The sequence below is a fragment of the Xiphophorus maculatus genome, chromosome 17, assembly GCF_002775205.1.
Source record: "Xiphophorus maculatus strain JP 163 A chromosome 17, X_maculatus-5.0-male, whole genome shotgun sequence".
Taxonomy (NCBI): Eukaryota; Metazoa; Chordata; class Actinopteri; order Cyprinodontiformes; family Poeciliidae; genus Xiphophorus; species Xiphophorus maculatus.
In genome coordinates, this window is record NC_036459.1 from 568894 (window position 1) to 594836 (window position 25943).

The window sequence follows — 25943 nt, forward strand, 5'->3', positions numbered from 1 at the left end:
TTAACGCTCAAAACTCCGACCTTTATCTGGTCAGTGAATGCACCACGAAGAAATTTGGATTTTATGTTTTTAATTTCAGAGGCACAAAAGGTTCAGGTTTATTTTATTAAGATCAAATACATAATGGATCAAATTAGTTTAAAAAAAATTTTCTTAACTACTTTTTTCAACAAATTTTTTTTTTTACATTTTTAAACTTTTTAAACTTATTAAACATTTAAATATTTTTTTACATTATTTCTTTAAATAAAAAAATGTACTTTTATTTTTAACTTTAAATATTTTCGTAACTATAAATACAAGGTTTACAAGAAGGTTTATGGCAGATAGTTTTGTTTTAAAAATTTAGCGTAAAGAAAACCTGAGGATATTTGGATAAACATTTAAACATTGGTCCAAGTGATAAAGTCTGTTTTTAATTAACTTTTCCTGCCACATTTTGGCAAATTAACCAAATTCCAGACTTCAGAGGAACCCGAGACATTTTCCTTTTTTGTTTGATCATGTGATATTAATGTTAAGACGTCAGTTTCTCTGCTAGAGGAGCGACGGTCAGACCTACCTGCAGTTTCTCCATCTGGTGAGCCACAGCTTCACGCCAGCCAGGAATCCGCTGCTAAATACCAAAACCTAACAGAGCAGGATGAAGATCCAAACCCGGCTGCTTCCTGTCGGACCAACAGACTCACGCAGAGCGCCGCCGTTCCAGAGGTATCACTGTTTTTATTTCAGAGTGTCTGAGAAAAAAGGCACTAAACCAAACCGGGAGAGACGGAGGCGCTTAAATGAAACCGAACGTCACAGAAAACGCTGCAGGTAACCAGCAGCAGGAAACAACGCAAAGTTTCCCCCAATCACAAAACAGCAAAAATAAACGCAAGAGCTTCGTCTCCAAACAATAACTGACTGATTATTGTGTTCAGGCCTTCATCTGCACAAAACCACAAGAATCATTTTCTAACAACAAAACAGTGATTATCAATAAGAGTTCAGTTAGTGATTAACATGTAGATCATTTATGCCAGTTTGAGAGGAAACAAAAACACGTGTCCATATTTTAAGGCAAATTTTTGACCCAAAAAAAACAACTACTAAATTTTGCAAACATTTTCTGTAAAATTTGCCTGAATGCAAATTAAATATTTTATAACAATAAAACAAAACATTTGTGACAGCAAGGAAATCAGTAGATTTTACTGAGAGTTATTTCAGGATATTTTAAGAAATTATTTCTGGAATGAAGTTGATCTGAAAATGAAAATAAATAAATTCTGGGTAAAAAAATAGGGACTTTTTTAGATTTGGTTCATTTTAAAAGAAAAAGCTTCAGTTTACAGGAATGAGGGATTTAACACCTGATTATAATTCGCAACATGCGAAATAAAACAAAAATACTCCTGAAATAAATTTTTATGGAAAAAAAAATCCCAGTTGAAGTTTTCTCATATTTTAGCTTTTCTCTCCCCAAAAACAAATGATCTAAATTTAAATTAAAGATGAACGTCTTGGACAATTACTAAGTTGCAAAAATAAAGAAATTCATTTTGTTTGGCGAAACATGTCGTTCAGAAACAGTTTTCTAATTGTTTTATGAGGAAAATTTAGTGAAATGATTTTTTTTTGCATTTGGAAATACTTTTAGATACTTTTCTGTTCCACAAAAACGTGAAACTTTGATTTTATAAACTGCAAAGTTACTGAAATATTGTGCAGTTTATAAATTGTTGTGTTTTTTCCTCAAGGCTCATAGCTTATTACACAATAGTTCAAGTATTTTCTGATTTATTATAATTTAATTTAAATGCAAGGAGAAGCTTTTTTCAGTGTCACATAATGGAGGTCAGAAAACGAAGCGAACAGAACCTAAAGAACGATCCGGAACGTTAGCGGCCGTTCAGTCCGCGCCGCAGCTTCCAGCAACAAAAACAGTTCTTCCTTCACACCGCAGGGGGCGGGGCTTGTTGGTCAGGCTCTGCTGTGATTGGACGGCTTCACAGCTGGTCCTTGTAGTACCCGAGCTTTGCGTAGGACATTTCCCTGCGGAGCTGCATCACCTCCCAGAACATCTGCTCTGCTGCAACAACAAGGTTTATTATTAGGACACAGTTTGATAAAGAAGACTTGTGAGGAGCCACAAATCTTTTGAATTAAAATCTACAATAGAAAATGTGTTTTTGTGTTTAAACATTCACTTTAGTTCTGTTTTTAGATGTTATTTGTTGAAAATGCTATAAAAAATTGTCTAAAAGTTACAAATTTCAAGCTGTGAGCTCTTGAAATTTAAGTCAAAACTTCTTGTTTAGTCAAACAGTCTTGGCCTAAAAAGTTGATTTTAATTCTGAAAAACAGAAAACTGAGAAAAAAGACCTGAAAAAATATTCCTGGTTGTTTTGTTAGTGTAATTATTAAAACAAAAACTATTTGAAAAACAGCTAAAATCTGCTTCTATTATTATATCTTTATTTAAATACATTAGTTGGTTCTTCATAACATCTGCTAAAGTTATTATGAGGTTTTAACATCTGATCTAGAAACAAACATGAAGGAAATATTTTTCATTTTTAAAGATAATTCTGTTCTGGAAAGTTAAACTGATTTTACTCCATTTATAATCAAACTGTTTAATGAACTCGGTGGATTTGATGTCAGACCAACAGAAAATTCCAGATTTAAATTCGGTTTTACAAATTAATTTCAACCATTTGATCTCCAGTAGCAGTCAGTGTTGCAACGGTTCTGAAGGAGCCTCTGACTGAAGACTGTTTATAACAGGCTGATGAATACATCAGCTGCTAGCTGCTCCGCTAATCCACCTCCTTTGCTTTTGCTGCTCCTCTTTTTAATCTGGGGTCAGAGGTCAGGTGTTATTTGAGCTTTTCAGATTCTAATCAGCTGCTTCCAGAAAACAACCCAGAGTTGGTACATTCATAAAATCCACCGTCTGTTAATCTGGACGGGATTATTTAATCTGCTTACCGTCCTGCTGCTTGACCAAACCCTGGTGGATGTAGCGAATGTAGGTGAAGAAATTACACACCGCTGTGATCTGAGGAGGGACAGACGGCGTTACGGTTCGGACAACAGACACAAAAATCATTTAAATGAATCATTTTAGTCCTCAGACAACAAAATATTAGGATAAAATGCATCAGCATGGGGAAACTGCGCCCCCTTTTGGAGGATTTATTATTCTCAGAACTCCTTCAGAGGCTTTTATTGTGAAACTTTAAAAACAGTCCTAATCTCAGTGATTTAATTCTGACAATGAATTCACTTTTTTAATAAAATGACTGAAATAAAACAACTTTAATATGTTTCTGAAAAAATTTTACTTCATTGATTTCACTCAAAATAATATTATTTTATTTTGTTTTGAAGTTTTAGTAATTATCTCAGGATACAGGAGATAAAATAAATGATTCTCATGAAGAAAGAAGTAAAACATAAAACACTGAAAATGTAGAAATAGAAAATTAATTTATAATTTTTCCATTAATCACTAAAATATTAAAATCAGATCTCAAAATCAAATTGTTCAGTTTGAATTTATTTATTCGGTATTTTCTTAGAGACAATAATTAAAACGAAACGTACAACATCATTCTGCAAAAATTAAAACTTTATTGTCATATTGGGACTTTATTCTGGTAGCTTCATGACTTTATTTTTGTAATTATTTTTCTTCGGAGCGTTGCCCTAATTCTCCGATGTAGCTCAGCATGTTAGTGTGGGGAAAAAATCTATTATTATTATTTCAAAATTATAAAATCCACCTTACAATCAAAATGTGAAAAACCAAGATAAGACTAGCACATAATGTTGGAAGTTTCAGCTAAATTAATTATTGTAAGAACTGAGAAGAGAATTTGATCAAATGTGGTGATTTTGTTGCAGTGACGGTTTAGTCCTGCAGGGGGCAGCGTCTGAACTTACTCTGTATCTGCAGAAAGGAGAAACGTAGTAATAGTTGGACGAGTCTCCGAACTTGATTCTGTGCTTACAGGTTTTGGTCTGACCGCTCAGGGCGCACTTTCTATCGGAGACAAAAACATTTCGCTTCAGAAACAGAATCAATCTGCAGATTAAAGGCGAGGAGAGAGGAAGGAGAAGAAGAGGAGAGGTCGGTTCTGATCGCTGGAGGAGAGAGTTAGAGGAGCGTTTGGAGGAGCCAGGCGGGGCGATGGAGTGCTGAGTCAGACTTACGTGACGAGCGCCGCCCTTCGCCCGCTAGAGGAGGAATTAAGGGAAGATGAAGATGGAGTGAAAGTTCGATGGAGGAAGGGACAGGAAGAGGAAATGTGTGTTTTCTCACTTTGGGCCGCCGCATTCCACCGCCGACGCTTTGACCACAGGAAGCGGCTGGAAACCCACCGGCTCCACGCTCAGCGTGTTCTGCTCCACGGCGTCCAAGATGGCCGAACCCAGCTGGAGGAGAGAAAACAAACTGAAAACCAGAGCCGGAAATTCAATTATTATTATTATTATTATTAAAGCTAACTGATCACGGTTAGCTCGGTTTGTTAGCAGCGTGTAGCTCAGTGTGTTAGCAGTGTGTAGCTCAGTGTGTTAGCTCGGTTTGTTAGCAGTGTGTAGCTCAGTGTGTTAGCTCGGTATGTTAGCAGCGTGTAGCTCAGTGTGTTAGCAGTGTGTAGCTCAGTGTGTTAGCTCGGTTTGTTAGCAGCGTGTAGCTCAGTGTGTTAGCAGTGTGTAGCTCAGTGTGTTAGCTCGGTATGTTAGCAGTGTGTAGCTCAGTGTGTTAGCAGCATGTTAGCTCTGTATGTTAGCAGTGTGTAGCTGGGTGTGTTAGCTGGGTGTGTTAGCAACATGTTAGCTCGGTGTGTTAGCTCAGTGTGTTAGTAGTGTGTAGCTTGGTGTGTTAGCAGCATGTTAGCTCGGTATGTTAGCAGCGTGTAGCTCGGTGTGTTAGCAGCATGTTAGCTCTGTATGTTAGCTGCGTGTAGCTCGGTGTGTTAGCTGGGTGTGTTAGCTCGGTTTGTTAGCAGCGTGTAGCTCAGTGTGTTAGCAGCATGTTAGCTCTGTATGTTAGCAGTGTGTAGCTGGGTGTGTTAGCTGGGTGTGTTAGCAACATGTTAGCTCGGTGTGTTAGCTCAGTGTGTTAGTAGTGTGTAGCTTGGTGTGTTAGCAGCATGTTAGCTCGGTATGTTAGCAGCGTGTAGCTCGGTGTGTTAGCAGCATGTTAGCTCTGTATGTTAGCTGCGTGTAGCTCGGTGTGTTAGCTTGGTATGTTAGCAGCATGTAGCTCAGTGTGTTAGCAGCATGTTAGCTCTGTATGTTAGCTGCGTGTAGCTCGGTGTGTTAGCTGGGTGTGTTAGCTCAGTGTGTTAGCAGCATGTTAGCTCAGTGTGTTAGCAACATGTTATCTCGGTGTGTTAGCAGCATGTTAGCTCAGTGCGTTAGCAGCATGTTAGCTCACTATGCTAACTGTGTGTCAGTTCAGTCTCTGCACCTCGCTCTTGTTGAAGGCGAGGCAGGGGTGGATGTCTTCCCGGTAAACTCTCTCCAGGAAGCCGCATCTCCGGTCCAGCGTCGGCGCCTCCTTCCACGCTTTAAACTCAGCAAACAGCTGACTGTCCACCTGCAGGAAACCAGCGCAACGTTAGCGAGGTTCAACACCGCAAAGCGTTTGGACAGACTCTGGGTCCGCACCTCCCTGCACTCCCTGACGATTGGCTGCGTGGCGGCCGGGTCGGGCTGCGACCCCAACATGGCGGACGAGGTGCTCTTGTTGCGGCTGTGGCCCCTCCTGAAGGGAGCCTTGGCTGCAGGCGGGAGCTCGGCGACGGGGGAGGTGGGGGAGGACAGGACCAGCGTCTTCAGGGCCTGGACCTCCGCCTGCAGGACGTCGATCTGACGGAGACATTTCTCTTTAGCCATCAGTAATTATCACATCTACATCTGATTCTGACGGGAAATACGACTCAGCAAAACAGGATTTCATTCTCACAGAGACAGAAAACAAAGTAAAATAAAAAGCAAAATGTTCTGACAAAGTTTTCTTGAAATAATTTTGGTGATTCTAACTGAAACAAGAAAAATTTAGTCTGATTTAACTTCAGACTGTGAGGGGAAAAGTATGAAATTATCTGGTTTCAACTCCAAATTTAGGCTTTAATCAAACGTTAGATTGAACTTTATTACAAAACTGTTCAGTTTGAATATCAAACACTTTCCAAACCTTGAAAACACCAAAATCCAAGCACTTTCAAGGATTTCAAGCACCGTATGAATAAACCCACCTTGCCCAGGGCTTCCTTCAGCTGTTTCTCTGCGTTCGCCTGCTTCACGTTTGCCTCTCTCACCATCTTATGAGCCTCCTGGAAAACACAAACAAACCGTTTCATCGTTTAGCTCACCGCTAAAGTTCAAAACAAAAACAAATGTCATAAAACGACGAAGAAAGCGACAAGAAATGAAGAAAACCACACAGGCACAGAGTCCCAGCTGCTTCTGGGAGGAAAAGTGAGAGGAAAAAGGTACAAGTTTGTTTCCTTTTGTCCTGTTTCTGATAGGCTGCTGAGTGAGGAGAACAGGAAGCAGGAAGCAGACGAAGAGGAGGATGAGGAGGAGCGGTGAAGAAGAGGTGGACCGACCTGGAAGAGACTGGCGGTGAGTTCCTCCAGCTCCTGGCCGAGCTGGTCTCTGACTTTAGACAACCTCTCACACTCCTCATCCTTCAACAGCAGCTCCTTACACACACCCACACCCACACACACACACACACCCACACACACACACCCACGCACACACACACACACATGCAGACACACACACCCACACACATGCAGACACACACACACACGTATATAAACCAGACAAACAGAAAACAACAGAAAAACATGCTAAATGAATGCATGGAAGCAAAATAACAGGAAATGGAGGTGAACCAAAAAAAATACACCTTTAATCTAACAACAAATATGGATTAAAATAAAATAAAATATGGAGATGCGGCACAAACCAACAGACTTTCAAAGTAAAATCTCCTGAATTATTATGTAGAACTGCAATTAACAATTAATTTAGTAAATGATTAATCGATTATTCTGATGAATAAAACTTTGAACTTTTCATTTAATCTTTTTTATACAATATTACAAATATATTACAATATTAAAAGATACAAACATTCAATTTAATTCCTTTCATTGCCTGAAATTCAACAGCAGCATTTCTTTAGTGAATATTTAATCATTTGAAGCAAATTATGCATTTTAGGCAATAAAATCTTTTATTTTCTTATTTCAAGAGGAAATTATTTGCATTTTTTTATGTATTTCTACGATTGTTTCACAGAAGTTTAATTGGTTTAATGAAAAATCTGCAGAAAGAGACAATTTTTTAATCCCATCAATCAATTAATCGTGAAAATAATCAATAACTAAAATAATTATTAGCTACAAAATGTTTGTGTTTTTGTACAGTTTTGACTTAATTACTGCTCTGAATGTGTCGTTCTTTCAGAAAAAAGCCTTTCTAAAAGTCTGTTTACTCCAGTTAACGATTAATCACTGAATTAGTTGATTGATTAATTGATTAATAGCAATTAATCATTTCAGCTCTAACTAATGTGATACATTTTCTTAATTAAACATCTCCAGCTCAGTCAAACTGGATGGGGAATAAATGTGAACTGCCAATTCTCACATGGATTCAGATCTGGTCTTTGACTAGGCCACTCTGAGACATGAATCAGCTTTGATCTAAATTACTTTGGATCTCTGCCTGCATGTTCAGGTGAAGCTCAACCCCAGTTGTGTGTGTGTGTGTGTGTGTGTGTGTGTGTGTGTGTGTGTGTGTGTGTGTGTGTGTGTGTGTGTGTGTGTGTCGTACCCTCTGAGCCTTGGCCAGCTCCTCCTTCAGCCTCTCGTATCCCTTCTCTCTGACCTCCATCACCGACGGGCTGCGTAGCCGCGACAGGCTGTCGCTCAGCGCGCTGCACTCGTCGCCGTCGTCCCCGGACAGGAAGCTGCCCTCGGCCGGCTCCGCCTCCAGGCCCGGCACGCTGCGTGAAAACAGCAACAGGAAGTGATCTCGCATCAGGACTGAGCCGCAGAGAAAAGCTTCGGTCGATTTCAGCTGCGCTACCTTCCATTGTGGCTGTGCCGCGGCGTGGAGTAAACCGGCTGCGTGGGGAGCTGATCAGCTCGCAGTGACGTGGGGAGGCCAGCAGGGGGCGGCCCCAAAGAGTGGGCGCGGTACAGGGAGGCGGGCGGGGCGCTGTGGCGGGCCGGGGGGCGCTGCTCTGCTTGGTTCTACAGAAGAAGATTGGAGGAGAGAAACCAGACGATGACCTCACACGTGAGAAAAAAATAGTCAAATACAAAATTCTTAAAGCTGCAGTTTGTAACTTTTATAAAAACTGTTTTACATATTTGATAAAACATTCAGCATGTTTGCTATGAGAGAGATAATCTGTGAAAAGATCGATCTTTTCCTGAGCTGCTATCGCCGTCTGAAGAAATCCACCAAAAACAACCAATCTTAGCGCTGTCAATCATCCTCACGTACTAGCTGCTAAATATGTTAGTAATATAGAAACAACTTACTGCTACAGGTAAACCGTTTATCCAACATCATGCTAACTAGCACCAACATTCATATGAGGCGTAGATGATTGACAGCACTAAGACCCGCCTCCTGGCTCTGATTGGTTGTTTCTGGGAGAAGGAATAGGAGCTACAGTTTTCTGTCTGATACTATACTGATACTTTCAATAACTATGTATAAAACACCTTCTATAAAGTGACATACTGCAGCTTTAATATTAAATAATAACAATAATAAAACAAACAGCAAATTAATATTGTACATTTCTTTATCTGCTTCAGAATTAACTAAGCACTTATGTTTAAGATCTTTAAGGATTTCATAAAATTATTAGTTTATTACTAAGCAGCTAAGTTTTGTATTTTTATTTAATGAATTTTGTGCCACTTTGATTGAAAGCCTGAGTTGGTTCCGGCTCCCCCTACCTGTCGGTCAGGTGTGGTGGGCGAGGCCAGGTTGACCTCGTGGAATCCCTCCAGCGCCTCGGCGTTGCTCTGAGCGCCGCTGCAGGCCATGGCAGCTGCTGTCACACATCATCCAGTCTGCAGACACACACACTTCCTGCTTCACATCCCTACTTCCTGCTTCACATCCCAACTTCCTGCTTCACATCCATACTTCCTGCTTCACATCCCTACTTCCTGCTTCACATCCCTACTTCCTGCTTCACATCCCTACTTCCTGCTTCACATCCCTACTTCCTGCTTCACATCCCTACTTCCTGCTTCACATCCATACTTCCTGCTTCACATCCCTACTTCCTGCTTCACATCCCTACTTCCTGCTTCACATCCATACTTCCTGCTTCACATCCCTACTTCCTGCTTCACATCCCTACTTCCTGCTTCACATCCCAACTTCCTGCTTCACATCCCTACTTCCTGCTTCACATCCCTACTTCCTGCTTCACATCCCTACTTCCTGCTTCACATCCCTACTTCCTGTTCAGCTGCAGACAAAACGCCGAGTCTGCAGTTTATCCTTTATGATGTAGAAGTTCATGACAGAATCTGGCTGCTTGGGATCAAAACCAGAAGAAATTTTAAAAACTGAAACTAATCTGTGGAACGCTGACGGATAAAAATGAAGTTTGATCCGTTAGGTTTGGAAAAGTTGGGAATGAATTCATGATTCATTTTGTTTTCTAGACTCAAAATTCAAATTTTACTTTCAGACAATTTTCACAATAAAAAAATTAAGTAACACTTATTTGACGGGTAAGACTGACAAACATGAAGGAGTCTTTATGAATGTCTGTTATCAAGTGACATTCGGTAAATAATAACACTTTAATGCAAAGTGGCTCGAAAAGTTGCAATAAAAGTCCCAACGTTGCATTATTTTGTAAATAATGACACTTTAATGCAACTTTTAGAGCCACTTTGCATTAAAGTGTCATTATTTACCGTATATCACTTGATGACATCAGTCAGACATTCATAAAAACGCCTTCATGTTCATCACAGATGTCATGTCAGTCTCATGAACACCATCAAATAAAACCGAAAACGTTTCAGATGAATTTACTGCAGACGTTTTTAAACTGGTTTGGCTTTAGACAAGACAGCAGGAGTAGACCACTGCAGGACGGACGTTCAGGTGGACAGACGGACTAACGGACAGTGACGGTACCATGTTCAGCTCTGGATGGAGTCCAGCAGGTTCTGGTTCCAGGTCAGCACCAACAGTCCTTCACCTGAGACACACAGAGAAACCAGTTACTGTCCCAGTTACAGCAAGCTGGGAATAAAACTCCATGAATGAATCCATCCCGGATCGAACAGTTACAAACGCTGATTCCTAAATCCTCCTGGTTTTGAGCAGAAACGAAGGACGGCTGTGCTGCCCTGGGTTTGGCCTGGCAGGCAGCAAGCATCATGTGATTCATGGAGTTTCTGAAGCAGCCTGACCAACCAAGATTCTGATCCACTTCCATTTTCCTGACTCAACAAAACACCGAACAGGCGCAGAAACATTTACTGAGATACCTGAGGATGCATGTGTGCAGAAACCATCAACTTTAAAGCTTCTCTCTCCTGCCCTTTTTTGGTGTTTCCCTAATTTTTAACCCATTTTATTTTTGCCTGTTTTTCCTTTTTTCTCTGTTCTGTTCATTCCTTTCTGTTTCCCCTCTCTTCCTTTAATGCAGTTAAGATGATTTTCCTCTCTTGGTCTCAGTCTTTCTAACAAACAGAAGAAAGTTGGACAGTAAATCTGGTTGCATCCAGAGGAACTAGATGAACATAAATCCGTCTCTGCACTCGGCCTCCAGCAGATCTTTAACAAAATGGGATAAATTCAGTTAAATGAATTTAAACAATAAAGGTATTTCACATCTGAACTGCTGGTTCTGAGTTTTACTTCTTGACTAAATAAATAAATGATTATTCAGAGTCCAACAGCAGATCCTTTGTAGTTCAGGGATTGAAGAGGCAGTGAAACTGTTTCTGGGAATTTAATGGGAAAATAAAACATCCCAGTTCAGGAATGTTTATGATGTTTATAAATAAACCGGTTTCTCTCTGCTGTTCGACCTCCAGCAGGAACTCGGACAGGAAGTGGAAACCGGATCGACGGCGGCTCTGTTTTCTGCTCCACACCGGTCTCACCTGACGGACAGGTGGGAGCGTCCTGCTGTGAGACGGAGCCGCGGCTAACGCTACGCCTGTCAACCTTCAGCTGGGAACCAGGAAGTGTCGGAGCGATCTGATTGGCCAGCAGGTTCCTGAGTCACAGCAATGAAACGCTCCGACAGCAGCTGTACAAATATTAAAAAATATTTTAAAAATGTGTTTAAGAAAAATCAGAATCTGAACTTCAATGTTTATTGAATTCTTCACATATTCTGAATTATTCTGAAACTAATTTATTTTATAATACTCCATATAATCCCACCGCAAAAATGAAAATACATTTTAAGATAATTTATTAGAAAAGAATAAATATGTTAAATAAATACAATTCTTTGAATAAAAACCTGTCTCACCGACTCTATAATAATCAATAGTCTTATTTTATTCATTTAATTTTAAAAAGCTCAAATCAAACCATTGGTAGGAATAAAATAAATGTGACTATTTTAATAAAAACTAACAAAACATGGATAATAAAAATAAAACAAATTATTTTGCTTTACGTTATAATAAACCCAGGTGAAAAATGTAAACAAATTTTAAAATTATTATTATTACTATTACTACTAGTACTCATTACCAATTAAAAATGTGTATAGAATAATCCAAAGTATTTTAGTTTTTGATTTTATTTAAAAAAATTAAAAATATATATTTTAAATCAGAGCTTTGGTTGAAATAAAAACAGTAAATAAACATGGATGATAAATTGAGTAATTTAAATTTAAATACTCATTTTCATTCCTACTCCACTTAATTCTACACAAAAATATATTTTTTTTAAATTATTTGCTAAAAATTAATTTACTTATTGCTGAGGTGACATATTAAAATATAATCAAATTAATGCACTTTTACTTTATTACTTTTTCAAGAAAGAACATTTTTACTTTCAAATCAAAAGTTTTGGCAAAAAATTTAACATTTAAAACATTAAAATAAGATCTAAAGAGAACAGTGTGATAATTAGTTTCTAATTTGCGTCTTATTTTTTAAATATCTTCAATTATTTTATAGATTTATTAAATTATTCTACATGCACCACATATTTTACTGCATGTCTGTTTTTGCTGCATTTTAGACTCTTTAAAATAAAATTTTAATATCTGACAGAACCTGAAATCAGAAATTTAAACAAATAAAACTTTAAATCCACCAATTTTATATTTGAAATAATCCAATAAATGTAAATAAAATCAGCATTAAGTCGTTTAAATCAGGCCCAGGTTGCTGAAAACCTGCGTAAACACACCAGCTGCCATGACGGTGACACGCTGACAGCTCAGGTGAAACACCACCTGTCTGAAACCGACCAATCGCTGCTCTCCTTTCGGCCCGTCTCCATGGCGACCGGGCCTGGAAAGCCGTGGTAACCCGACACTGCCGATCACAGATCCAGTTACTGGCTCATCCCGACGTGTCTATTTACCCGTCACACATGGAAACACCAGCAGTTTCACTTATTCACACCAGGCAGAACATTATGACCACAAACAGCAGCAGGAACATGGTGTCCGTTAAACGTCACAGCATTCGCCCTGACCTGCTGCTGCATCAGTCTTTACCTTCAAACAACACCTGAACTTTGACCCCCAAAATCCAGAGAAGTTAAGAATAAGGCAGTTCAAATCATCATGACAAAAGAGCTTATCCCCTACTCCAACATCTTTCTAATCATACAAGCAGACAGAGATTCAAATAGAAGCTTGTCTCAATAAGCAATAAATTAATTAATCCCACGATAAACTAATACAAATTCAATAATTTACCTTTGCATCATTTATCGTTTTTCTCTTTCCACCAGAAACTGGATGATTAAAGTTTTCTGTTTATTTACAGAGATTAAATATCTCAACATTAAATCTCTGAATGTTTTCTTTCATTATTATCATTATATCACTAAAACTGTTTCAAAACAACAATATTATCGTTTATCGCAATAAACTCTGGGACAATTTACCATCCAGCAAAATTTGTAATTGTGACAGGTTGAAAGTTCAAATAATGCCTGAACTTTGACCCCATAATTCCAGAGGAGTTGAAAAGGAGAGAAGAACAGCAAGTTCAAACTATCGTAACAAAGATCTTATCCCCTACTTCAACATCTTTCCAACCAGACAGACTTAAAGTGAAGCGGTTTAGCATGTCTTAATAATCAATTAATCACATGATAAATTAAAACAAGCTTGATAATTTCCATTTGCATGATTTATTGTTTTTCTCTTTCTTTCTACCAAAAACTGGATGACAAAAGGTTTCAGCCTCATCCAGCAACTTTTTTTGAAGAACAATTTTGTTTACAGAGACTTCAGTATACATTTTATTTGTTGTTTTGTTCATTTGTTTTGGATATTTTAAGTGCCTTCCATACATATTGATATCTGAGAATGTTTTCTTGATTGATTACGCCATTACTAGAAAACTGTCTCAAAATAACATTGTTATTGTTTATGGCAATAATTTTTGGGTCATTTTATTGTCCAGCAAAATATTATGACGACAAGCCTAGAAGCAGCAAAAGCAACTGATGACGTCATCCAGGAAATTTTACTGTGAAATATTGTCTCTGCTAACCGGATGTCATAAAACAATCATAAACAGTCTTCAGTCAGAGGCTTCTTTAGATTTGCTGTCAGACTGGCTGCTGCTGGAGCTCCTTCCTATCTACAGGCTCATCATCTTCAAAACAGATAAAATATGAGTTACGACAGCATTAAATTTCCCTTTGAGATCCCAGACAGGTGAACAGCAGAGACTCACCTGTTCAGGGAGCAGCTCTGAAGTCAGCTTCTGATTCAGTAAAGCAATAAACGATCTGAACCACCGTCAGAATCCAAACACATCCACTGGTCAAAATTAGACTATTATAAATAATTAAATGCAGGTTTGAACAGTTAAAAATTAGACTATTATAAATAATTAAGTGCAGGTTTGAACAGTTAAAAATTAGACTATTATAAATAATTAAGTGCAGGTTTGAACAGTTAAAAATTAGACTATTATAAATAATTAAGTGCAGGTTTGAACAGTTAAAAATTAGACTATTATAAATAATTAAGTGCAGGTTTGAACAGTTAAACTGATATCTACTTTAGCCTCCAAGGAGTCGATTTAAGGTGCAGCTTATCGACCTTTTAGAGTTTCTATGATTATAATTAAGGTTTCACATATCATATATTTACTTTAAGGAATATTTAATCAGCTTTAAGTAATCCAGATCAGGTTTAACCAAGTTGATATTAAATTTAAAGTTAAAGCGACTAATAGCGTAAAAAGCCCTTTAATGAGACGGTATGAATCATATGCTAACTTCTGCAAGCTAACAGGCTACTATCGGTTGATAATAGAGCTAGCCGGTGCTACCTGACACCAACCATGCATGGAAGCAGACTCCGTCCATGTCAGACATATTAAACCAACGACAAAAAGCGCTTTGTCTACTTTAGTTTTTGCGCAAACAGAAACGCAAAACGACGCCGTCCGATAATGAGTGTATTTGACATCATCATCATCATCCACCGGGAGATGCTAACGGGCTACATTGTTGTGCTCAACCGGAGATAAAACGGTACCGGTAACCGTTAAAGACATCCGAGCACTCACCGTGAGGACAGCAGCCGGGCGGAGGGGCCTGCCTCCCGGTAAGCTACCGGAACAAGCCCACAAACAAACAAACAAACAAACACACCGGAGCGGCTGTTGACGCAGAGGCTGACGGGGGATGCGTTTGAGGACGGCTCGGAAAAAAGACGATTAACTCTTAGGATGCAGTCAGACTGGACTTTACTGCACTCCTGTGTTTGGTTTTAGGAAGCGCAGTCATTCACTTACAGGTGCAAAAGCACCATTAATCAATAATAATAATAATAATAATAATAATAATAATAGTTACATTTATTATATTTTATATTGTATTTTATTTTATTCTGGAGTAACCTCATAACATTGGAACCTCAAACATTATCCTGAGCCGTATGCAACGAAATGTCGTTCTGTATTCACCCTGTGCATGCAAAATGATAATAAAGTCAGTCCAAGTCTAAGTCTATTTATCGTTAATAATTACAACTGAAAAGAACAAAAATCTATCTAATTTATTGTTGATCATTTTTAAAATTTATTTTCAAGAAATAGAAATGAAATTGTTACATTATTTCAGTCAAAACTTTGAGGTTAAATCTGAATTCTAATAAAAAAATTTAATTATGAGAGTATAGTTACAATTCTGAGATTAAATTCAGAATTCAGAGAATAATTGAATGTTAAGATTAAAGTGAAAATTAAGAAATTAAAGTCAGAATTTTGAGATTAAAGTCATAATTCTTTATTTTCCACTGACTCTCATCCTCTTTTGTAAAATTTTTGCAATTATCAAATACATCAAATAAAAGTAAGATTTCCACTTTAAGTTCAGGAGTATGAATAGAAAATAAATAAATGTTAAAAACACATCCATCTGATGTAACTTTAATCCCACAATTCTGTGTTTAATCTCAAAATTTTCTCTGAATTCTTCCTTTAATCTCAGGACCCCCGCATTAAAATCAAAATCCTTTTTCAGATGCTGGCCTTGACCCGATTCTGTAACATTTAGATACATAATACTTAATTATTCATTTCATTCTAAGATGTTGTAATTTTGTTTTCGCTTGTTTTAATTAGAACTAGTTTTATCAGACTCAACCAGCAGAGGGCGCCAAAGTTAAACTAATGCTGGGAGCAACAAAGGTTTCCATTCATTCACAGGAAAAACACAGAAATGTTCGGCAAAGCACAGAGGACATAACCAAACGTTCAGAAGGATTTGGCATGAAATCGAATGTATTTAGTGAGAAAAACGATCAAAACATACAAAAAAATTATTTTAATTTAATAAAATTTGATTATATGATTAAATTTATGGATTTGATCAAGAAAATTCAAGACAAATCAAAAGTCATTTCTTTGCTGAAATCTTCACCAGAATCTTAAACGAATGCTGTATTTAATGTAATAAATGACTATCTATTTGTCTCAGTGCATATGCATTATATAACACTGCATTAGAAAACAAGAGGAGTAAATTTCCACTAAAAAATTTCAGATTAATCTCAGAAATTTTCTAGAAAAAAAACATGGAAATTTCTGAGTTTGAAAAGTCAAAAATTTGCTAGAAAAAACTGAAATTTTGAAATTAATCTCAGAAATTCTCTAGAAACAATTTCTTCATTTCTGTGTTTCAAAAGTAAAAAATTTAGACTTTTGGTACACAGAAATTTCCAACATTTTTTCTAGAAAATTTCTGAGATTAATCTAAAGATTTCTCAGATTTTTGCTGAAATGTAATTCTCCTTTTTCTGTCACAGGTGGTGTGCCGTCGTTTCTGCCATGTTGTGAGTGGCAAGTCTGACTCATAAACCAATACCAATGTGTTTAGCAACAGAGTTTTCAAAAAAGAATAAATATAAAACGAAACGTTTAAACTGGCAGAGGTAGTAAATCATTTTAGCAACAATTTCCTGATAAAGTTTGGAGTCTTACCCTGAATGTTTGGGCGCAGTTAAAGATTAGAGTGACTAGGGCCAAGTTTGTAGCTGAGCAACACAAATAATCATGAAAACACAAAAGGAAGAATGTAAGAAAGTTCCTTAGCAAATGTAATGTTGTACAGATTTTCTGGTGATTTTTTAGAAGGGTATAAATAATTTTCGACATGTAATTTTTTATCAAAATATTGGTAAAATCGTTTTATTTTTTCATCAAAATACTCCTTGTACAATCATTTCAAAGATTTCTGACAGGTTTTCTTTGTTGAATGAACGTATTTTTAAATCTAGGCCTGCTAGAAGAAGGAACAATATCAATGTAAAGTGTATGAAATGGATGGAATAATAAAAAATTTGTTTCCAAAATCTCATTCTGCGTTTGAATTTTCGTTTTATGCTATGAAACCAAAAAGAATTCAATTCTTTTTGGTTTCATTCGCAGCAAAACTTGAATGTCCAAGTGGCTCTGAACCCAACCCAGAGAAATAACTTTCCACTGTGTCACCGTCACCTCCCAACTACACCTGAATGAAACCCCACACACACACACACACACCCACACACACACACACACACACCCACACACACATACACACGCACGCACGCTGTGGGCGGAGCTTCTAGGTGGTTTAAGATGGTGTGTTCAGCTGGAAGCTCACACAGAGACTGATTCACGTTCCTGCTGCTGCTTCTGTTATGACTGATCTGTGCGGTGAGTTTTTACCGACTTTGTACTGGAAGAAAGAAAAATGTAATTATTTCAAATTTAATTTCAAAGATTATTCCTGAAAACCGGAGTTATTTATTTGCTTATTTGTAATTTTCACTCCCGTTTCTGCTGTTTTTTCTTACTTCAAAGGACAAATACTTGATTAATCCAATTAGATTGTAACTTTCTGCTAAATATTTTACAGGAACCTTTTCAAAACAGAATAAAATGTTTGCATTCTCTAAATAAAAGTTTACTTAGTTTTATTTGAGCTATTCTGTGGGATATTAAACCTTTAAAACCTGAAGTATCAAAGCCCAAATAAAGAGAAGTGAAAAGTTTTTCATGCTTTTAAAAATAATTTTTATTTGAAAGGATTTTAATGATAAATTGAGTTTTTAATGAAAAATACAGTTTCAATGAGGGCAAAACTTTACAGATTTTAGAGAAAAAAAACTGTCTAAAAATGAAAACCAGCCGTAAGTTGAATAAAAACAGATCATCTGTTTTCTTTCAATATTTTTTAAAAGCATAACCTGAAGGTTTGGTTTTCTACTCTGGACAAATATCCACCTTAATGAGCCCAAACTGGAATTGTTTCTATTTTTAATGTTGATATTTGAGCTCTAGTCACTCACTTCTCTGTGGTCGTTTCTCACGGCGTCAGATCGGAATGTCTCGCTGGTTTCGCCCACATTCGGATCCGGTTCTGCAGCCGCCTGTAGTGGGTGAACTGGTCCATCAGGTGGGATGCTGAACCGGAAACATCAGACAGAAAATCACCAAACGCTGCGAACATTTCACACAGAAAAGCTGCACTTTGCACATTTATGCAACAGATAAGCATATAAATCCCAGAGGACTGTTAAAGATTAAACCTGCAGGTTCCAACCTTTCACCAACACAAACTTCTCCCATACAACCAATTAACACTTTAATCTTTTATTTTACAATAAAATGTTAATATTACCTTCACATCATATTTAATCTGTAAGTACTGCACCATCTGCTGCCCCCTCCCCACTATGGAACAGATTTACACTTCCAGGCTCCACAAGAAAGTTTTGGACATTTTAAATGACTCTTCACACCCTGGCCATGGTCTCTTCCAGCTGCTGCCATCAGGCAAGAGATACAGAGCAATAAAAACCAGGACAAATCGCCTAAAAAACAGTTTTTACCCGATGGCAATCATGGCACTAAATTCAAAGGCATAAGAACTTCTGCTCTTGACACCACTTTGTTAAAAATGTAGATTCTGTTGCGACACCTCCAGGCGCTGCAACCATCTTCTGATGTCTATTTATTTCTCATTTTGTACTATTTATTTATTTATCTTTGTATATTATGTATATACACATAACCTGCATCTTAACTCGAGTCGAGCAAATCTCAATCTGTAATCTGTTGATGACAATGACAAATAAATCTTATCTTATCTAATACAGTGTACTAAAAAACATGTACTGTCTTTACATATCAGTCTATCATACATGTATAATTTTCTTGTTCCCAGTTGTAACTCTTTAACATTTCATGGCGAGAGAATAGCTAAAACCTGCAAATACTTGAGATTTCCTCTAAAAACTATTTTAAACGCCTATTTTAACCATTCAAACACATTTTATTACCTTTACTGTTTCTACAGAATCGCTCAGAGACGATTAGATGATCCTTCTGAACAAAACCAAACCAGTTCTAAAGCCCTAACCCTAACCCTAGCCTCAGGGAGACCAAATGCCAGCTGACCTTTAACCCCTCTCCAAAATGGATGTCCGTCTGCAGGGCAACTCTCAGCTCCACTACGGCGTCAACGGCGGCGCCACTCGAAACTCTGGTCCCGGAGTGAGTATTTCACTGCATGAGTTGCTTTTATTCAGGTTAGAACTGATTTAGTAAAAATAAAAACAGAAGAAAAAAAACAGTAGAAGAAGAAAAACAAGAAAAAAACAGTAGAAGAAGAAAAGCCCCGCCTTTAGGTTTGCTAACAGCTAGCTAAGAATATTTGTTAGTTTAGCGGCCAAGAAAACAACAAAATGAGCTTAAAATATGTTTCCAGACTCATCATAAATTGTCCGTAGTAAAAATTTTGGGACACACAGTAAATCTATTGATTTGAAATCCGTGCCTTTTATTTTTATTTATCTTTATTTTAGCTTAGCTTAATTTTTTGGAGGGAAAGGGTGAACCTACACAGGGCTTCTACATAATCTTTAAAAAAATAAAACAAAGAAGTAAAAATACATAATCCTCCACACTACAGTGTTTCAGTGATTTTTGTTTGTAATTCAGAATTGTAGCGCCAGCTAGCTATTGCTAAAAGTGACCACTGCTCATCCAGACCCATCAGCTAACATATGCTGCTGTCCATGCAGCCATAAAGCTTTACTAACTTATTTTTAACAGTCACTTTAATTGGTTTTTTCCCTGAAAATTAAACTTTAAAAATGAATTCTGTTCCCTGACTTGCAGTGTTTCAGATAAAGCTTGGCTGACTGACTCGTTGTTTTAATTTTTAACTAAAGGCAGCATTAGGAGAAACCTTTCTATTTTTTAACTAATTATAATAGACATGAGTATGTTTTGGTAAATTACTTTTCATAAGCTGATTTAATTGCCGTCAAACTGGTGCCAACCTGCTTAGCATACCCAGATAGAGATCTGACAGATGGCCTGAGCTGTTTAAACTCAGTTTATCAGATGATGAACGGCTGACAGATCAAACTGTATTTCACCTTGACGCTGCTCTGTTTACACAATGCAGTCAGTGAACATGAACTCTGGGAAATCACACCGGCTTAATGACTAATTCCCATTGTTTGCCTTTGGGAATGATATTCATTATCAGCAGGCAAAACAGTCCAACCAGTTGAGCTGCAGTTTTCTGCATCCTGAGCTGCTTCACTACAATAGCCAACATTCATAACAGCTGAAACCAGCAGGCTGGTTTATCTGGATGTTGCTGCAGGTATTTTTGTGTCCATATCTTTAAAGCAAAACAAAGCATGCAGTCATCTTGTTGGGGTGGTTTCCATAACCCTGGTCAGCAAAATAACCGTAGCATACTCTTCCATCTTAAACTGAAGCTCACTGCCTTGAAATGATCCAGATTATCCCCAGTCTTGTGTGTTGTTGGGTCTTTTTAAACTAGATCTATTGGTTTTTACTTAAATGGTGCATTCACTTCTTACTTGGGTGTTGGTTTTTCTGAAAGTTGCAGGAATGTAAGGTATCTGCTCCTTACTGATTCCGTGTTTTTGCTTTTTGTTTCAGTGCAAACAGATTTCACTAGAAAAGTATAACCTGAGTAAAGATATCAACCTGCCATTCCTCTATGCAGAACTGTTTCAGCTCAGCCATGTTAAAAGCTTTTCCAGCATTAAAAGCCCATTTAAAGGTCATTTTACCGTCTGTTCTGACATAGCGAATTTCCTCATCCACTGCTGGGTCTTTGCCTTACCAGAGGTACAAAATTCTAGTAATTTTGGTTTGCCAACCCATCTTGGGAATTGTACATTGTGAATATCCATAAATGTTTTCTCCATTTATGCATATTGGTTCTGTGGAGACCCAAGACGTTTGTAATCCTTCCCAGACTGATAAATGTCAGACGTTTCTCATCTGTATTTCTTTAGACTTGCTGATGAAATGGCCAATCTAGAGAAATAGATTCTTTAGAAATGCTTGTATTGGATGTATGTCTTTAGTGCTTAAAGTTTAGAGAAATGTTTGTATTATTTTCTTGGATTGTCTTCCTGGTTTTTCGTTTTAGATGATCAGCTTGGATGAAGTCATCTCAAATATGACTTGGAAACATATCAGCCTCCTTTGATAAAAACATATTTTTAGTTGCATTACACATTGTCAAACTACTTATCATAATCATATGGATTATGATTAATCAGGTGGAGTTGATTGTTGTCAGGACAACAAATGTGTCAGAGTTTTGCTGCTGAATATCTTGTGATGTTGTGCTGCTATGTTTGAACTAATAACATGAAGCTTAAGAAGGAAGAGACCAAAGTTGAGCAATAGAAGAGAGACTGCCGGGTGGAAAAAGAGGAATAGAAGTTTTAGGAACAGAAACGGTTGAAAAAGACATTCAGCAGAAGAGAGACTGACAGATGATTTGGTTTAAAATGGTTTTTGTTTGGTATAAAAACAACTTTCTCAACGTTCTTCAAATTTTGCCTACTGCAGGGAGACACTCTGAAGTTTCTGAGTCGAGAGGAGCAGGAGTGCCTCCAGTACTTTGAGGAAACCATTGAGTCTTTGGAGGATGGTATAGATGAGGAGCAGCAAAGGCTTGGCCAGAGGAGTCGCCCTGAACTCAACTGTCGGCCTTTTGACTCGGTTGACAGACATGGAAGCCTGGCTCCGAACAGCGAGGTGTCGCCTAACTACATAATCGACCTGGTCCACTCAGAACCAGACTTGGTGCACGCTGCAGAGCCAGTCTATAGCCCCGCCCATCAAGGTACGATGCACCACTGCTGCTTGTATTGAGTCTAGAAGTGTGTTTTAATCATTTTGTACATTTTGGTGAACTGAACTGAGTATTTTGTCTGTTTACATCCAGATTTTTACCACATGCCCCACACTCCTGAAAGCAACTTTGAGGCAAAGCCCAGGCACAACGTGTTCCCCTCAGAGTATAACCCTCCTTTACGAAGTGCAAGCTTTGGGACGACAGACAGCCACTCCTCCTACCACCCTCCAGGCAGTGTCCCCACTCCAGTTTTGATTGCCCAGCAGCTTGCAGAGAACCAGGGAGATGGAACATCAAACTCGCATCCTTCATCTTTGCTCCGTCGCCTTAGCATGGAGTCGGAAAAAACACCCAGAGACAGATCAAATATTTCTGTGAAACACGGACCTGCTCCCTCATCAAAGCCAGCCCACTATCCTCCTAATATCCACGTGGTTCATGGTGGAAAGGAGCCCCAAATACCAGTGGCTAACGTAAACATCCATGAGCGACAGGAGCAGATGTTGGCACACCTGGCAGGTACTTCCCACCCTCTGCTGCAACATATAGAAGACGACACTCGAAACAGTCCATCTCGTAGTATTTCCTTTAAAGACCCAGAGCCAGATAAATCCAGGATGGAGGCCCTGTCAAAGCTGGGCTTGACAAGGGGCAGAGCTACATCACTCCAAATGATACCTGACAGCTACTCACAGGATCCTCACAAAGGTCCAGATCCCAGAGTCTCATCGCAGGACCGCAGTCTTACCCCAACAGCAAAAATCAGCACTGACCTTCCACAACCAAAGTTGTCAATGCCCCCTCCAGTCTGCTTTAATGACAACAAGAATACAGAGACGTTGCCCTCGCATTCCTTCAGGGGCCACGATGAGAGAAGCTCCCAGCTGGACCCTTCATCTCCAACAATGTCCCCTCCTCCAGCTGACATCACCTCACCAGCGTTCAACACCTTTGGAGGGAAATCCATTGTGGTCCATCCCTCTTTATCCCAAAAGAACGAAGCTCCAATCTCTCCAACTACCCCCGAACCCCAAAACCTTCCACTTGCACCTTCTAACCCAATAGAGCTCAATCCTTATGGAGGAAAGTCAAAAGTCATGACTTCTGCCAATCTACCCGACATCCTCAGCTCTCATATCGACACAAAGGAAACTATTCCTGCCAAGCCAGAACCTCCGGCCGTCGAGCCAAACAAGTATGGAGGAAAGAGCCGAACCTTTGACCCTGTTTCTGGGCTGTATCGGACTTCAGAAAGCCGAGCTAAAAGTGTCAAACCTCCACCACCGACTCCAGCGCCTAGACCTCCTCGGCAGTCCTACCATGGCATGCTGCCTCCCCAGAAACCGCCAGCAAGGGCATCTTCTCCTGAATACAGGCGAAGGCCCAGCAGCATGTTCCGTCCTCAAGGTATCACCGTACAATTTTGTGGACGAGGAGCCATGAACGAATCCCGCAGGGAGGCATTGAGGAGACTAGGACTGCTGAAAGACTCTTAATCAAGCCTTTGTAGGTTTATCTCTCAGTCTCCAATGACTGAACTAGAATTTCTGCGTCGCTTTGCTAATGGCAATGGTATGCAAAACGTTTCCTCTATTGTCTTAGAACGAGGTGTGTCTGTAGGTAAACAGGCTTTTACAGAGGAATCTTGGTACTTGACAGACCTGAAGGGCCACTCCTCACCGTCAGGCCTTAAAAAAACACAACACCTTTACTCAACTCGGCTTTCTCAAAAGAAATCTCGGCTGGTTCAAGATATTCTGTGAAATCTCATCCAAGACGACAATATGTCTGAGTAAGACATTGTGGGGGAAAGGGCAATGCTTTGTTTTGTTAGTCTCACCTCGTTTTTAGCTCAAATGTAAATATATTTAACATGGAGAAGGGATTAGCTGCACATTTTCCAACCGTTTGTCTGTCGGTTCTTATTTGTGACCTTAAATTAGCTGAATTCTACGGTTATCTGAATTATATAGATTCCTTTCTCATTTTATTCCATTTTGTTCTCAAACTATTTCTTTAAATTATGAGGCTGTTTCATTTTTTTTGTTTTATTTTTAATTTTTTGTGTATTTTTACCCATTTTTTCATTTAACCAACTTAAACTTTAGTCAACTGCATTTTGGAAACATGGCGGGATTGGAAACATTTTATGCGCAGATACAAAGCTAACTGCTGTTAGCACTTAGCTATTAGCAATACTTTGACAATCGTATCTATTAAATTTTTAAACATAACATCTCAACAGAAATAGTGCAAACAATTTAAGTGACTGATTTAATGTGAAAAACAAATGGAGGTAAAAATAAATAATTTAGTTATGACCTGCTGTTATCAGGGAGGCAGCCATATTGGATTTTGAGATCTGATTTTCCAATTCTTCAGTTTCAGTTGATTTTTTTTTTTTTTTTGCAACATAAACTTGCAAATTCAAACTTTAATTCAGCCAGACAACTCAGTTATGCTAACTGGTATTAGCAAATAGCAATATTAGCAATAGAGACAATAGACATGTATCCATATATAAACATAACATCTTTACTAACAGAAGTTGTAAAATGTGAGGTGAAAATATAGAAATAAATACTGTAGATATGATCACGTATTATAGAGGCAGCCATATTGGATTTGTAGATCCAACTTTCTGGCTCCTGTTTATTTCTCCAACTTAGAAGTTGCAAAACCTCCAACTTCAAATTGTACATAATATTTTATGCACAAATTTAACAATAAACATCTAACATACTCACAATGGTTCTGTAAAATTTAGAAAATTCGCACTAAAAATAGTTTTATTATTTACAAAGTTAAATGTGTTGATAGATTCTGTAGGTTGGTAATGATTTTTTTTTCTTTAGATGTGCTTTATCAAAATATTACCCATGGCGTAATTGAAAAGTTTCGAAACATATAAATGTGTAAGTCTTTTTTATGATTGTTTACCTTCTGGACATTTTAGTGAGCAGTTCAATTTTCTTTATTGGATCAAAGCTTTGGGAAAAACTCCAGGAACTTTTCTATACTGCAGTTTTATTACCTCTAATGACTGAAACTTACGGCGCAAGGAGGAAAAACAAACAACGCAGTTAAAGAATTCTGCGAGATGCGTTGATGCAAACGTGCAATTTCTCTGGAGAATGTGGAGCTGGATGGTATTTTTACTCCTCAGACAAACATCCAACACTCAACCACAAACTGCTGCAGTGGGAGAGAGGAGAGAACTGGGACGTCTTTACCGTTTAAAAACTACTCTCACTGCAGAACTGCAGCTGTAAAACCACCCAGCCTACAAATACATCGCGGGTTACTGTTTGAATCTGGCAATAACTTTTTAAAATGTGCGCGTGTGTGTGTGTGTGTGTGTGTGTGTGTTCTGACTCCGGCCTCTGTAGTTCACCTACAGTAACTTTTGAAGTATATTTAGTAAATTTTATTTACGGACTCCGGTTCTCTGTAGCTCATCTACAGTCTCTGAAGTATAAATGTTGCACAAACAAACAGAAGATAATGATGTTCTGCTGAAAACACCAGGAGGAAACATGAGCATTAAATCTTAAAATGGACACAAACTGCCGTATGAAAGCTGCTGCTAGCCTGAAATGTCCTGGTAACATATATATATCTTAACATATCTATTGTCATTTTTTCCCTTATAAAGTATAATAACATGAGTCTTCCTGTTTTGTGTTGAATGTGGGAAATAAAAACCTTCAGTTTAATATCGTTTAAACTATTTTAGGTCAGTTATGATTATCCAAATATTCCTGTTTGCTAAATGTGAAAATAAACTTTTTTTTTACTTTAGACACTTGTTCTGCTTTGTCTGCAAATTACAAAATTAATCTCTGTGTTTAACAATACCAAACATTTTATTCCTAATTAAAGAACAATCTGGAGAAATTGTTGCAATTTTACAAACTCAACCAAAATGTTTTGTTAAATCAAATGTTTGAGATTTTAAGTCATAAATTTTTTACTTCTGAAGTTCAGAAATTTCAGTTTTTTCTAAAACATTTTCTGAC

At 38.0% G+C, this 25943-nt stretch overlaps 2 protein-coding genes across 8 annotated transcripts; one reads left to right on the top strand and one right to left on the bottom strand.

Annotated features, from left to right (window-relative positions):
* Positions 1-703: 703 nt before the first annotated feature.
* rab3ip (RAB3A interacting protein) lies at positions 704-14946 on the bottom strand. Of its 6 annotated transcripts, none has more exons than XM_023350044.1 (14): positions 14805-14946; positions 10201-10264; positions 8994-9110; positions 8107-8273; positions 7852-8023; positions 6612-6707; positions 6258-6335; positions 5668-5868; positions 5468-5596; positions 4313-4425; positions 4204-4227; positions 3934-4033; positions 2977-3046; positions 704-2071 (listed from the first exon to the last, which is right to left on the bottom strand). In XM_023350044.1, exons 3-14 carry the CDS (start codon positions 9081-9083, stop codon positions 1992-1994), a joined length of 1320 nt encoding a protein of 439 aa, XP_023205812.1. In that variant the 5' UTR covers positions 9084-9110; positions 10201-10264; positions 14805-14946; the 3' UTR covers positions 704-1991. The 6 variants fall into 6 exon arrangements, with proteins under 6 accessions (XP_023205812.1, XP_023205810.1, XP_023205813.1 ...); XM_023350042.1 differs by having other exon boundaries at positions 704-2074; XM_023350045.1 differs by having other exon boundaries at positions 704-2074; positions 6612-6692; positions 14805-14945.
* A 2435-nt stretch (positions 14947-17381) lies between these two features.
* LOC106700018 (proline and serine-rich protein 2-like) lies at positions 17382-25725 on the top strand. Of its 2 annotated transcripts, none has more exons than XM_014473370.2 (4): positions 17382-17438; positions 19084-19280; positions 21636-21912; positions 22015-25725. In XM_014473370.2, the coding sequence occupies exons 2-4, from the start codon at positions 19203-19205 to the stop codon at positions 23418-23420; spliced, it is 1761 nt and encodes a 586-aa protein (XP_014328856.2). In that variant the 5' UTR covers positions 17382-17438; positions 19084-19202; the 3' UTR covers positions 23421-25725. The 2 variants fall into 2 exon arrangements, with proteins under 2 accessions (XP_014328856.2, XP_023206341.1); XM_023350573.1 differs by lacking the exon at positions 17382-17438 and adding an exon at positions 17454-17477.
* Positions 25726-25943: the final 218 nt, after the last annotated feature.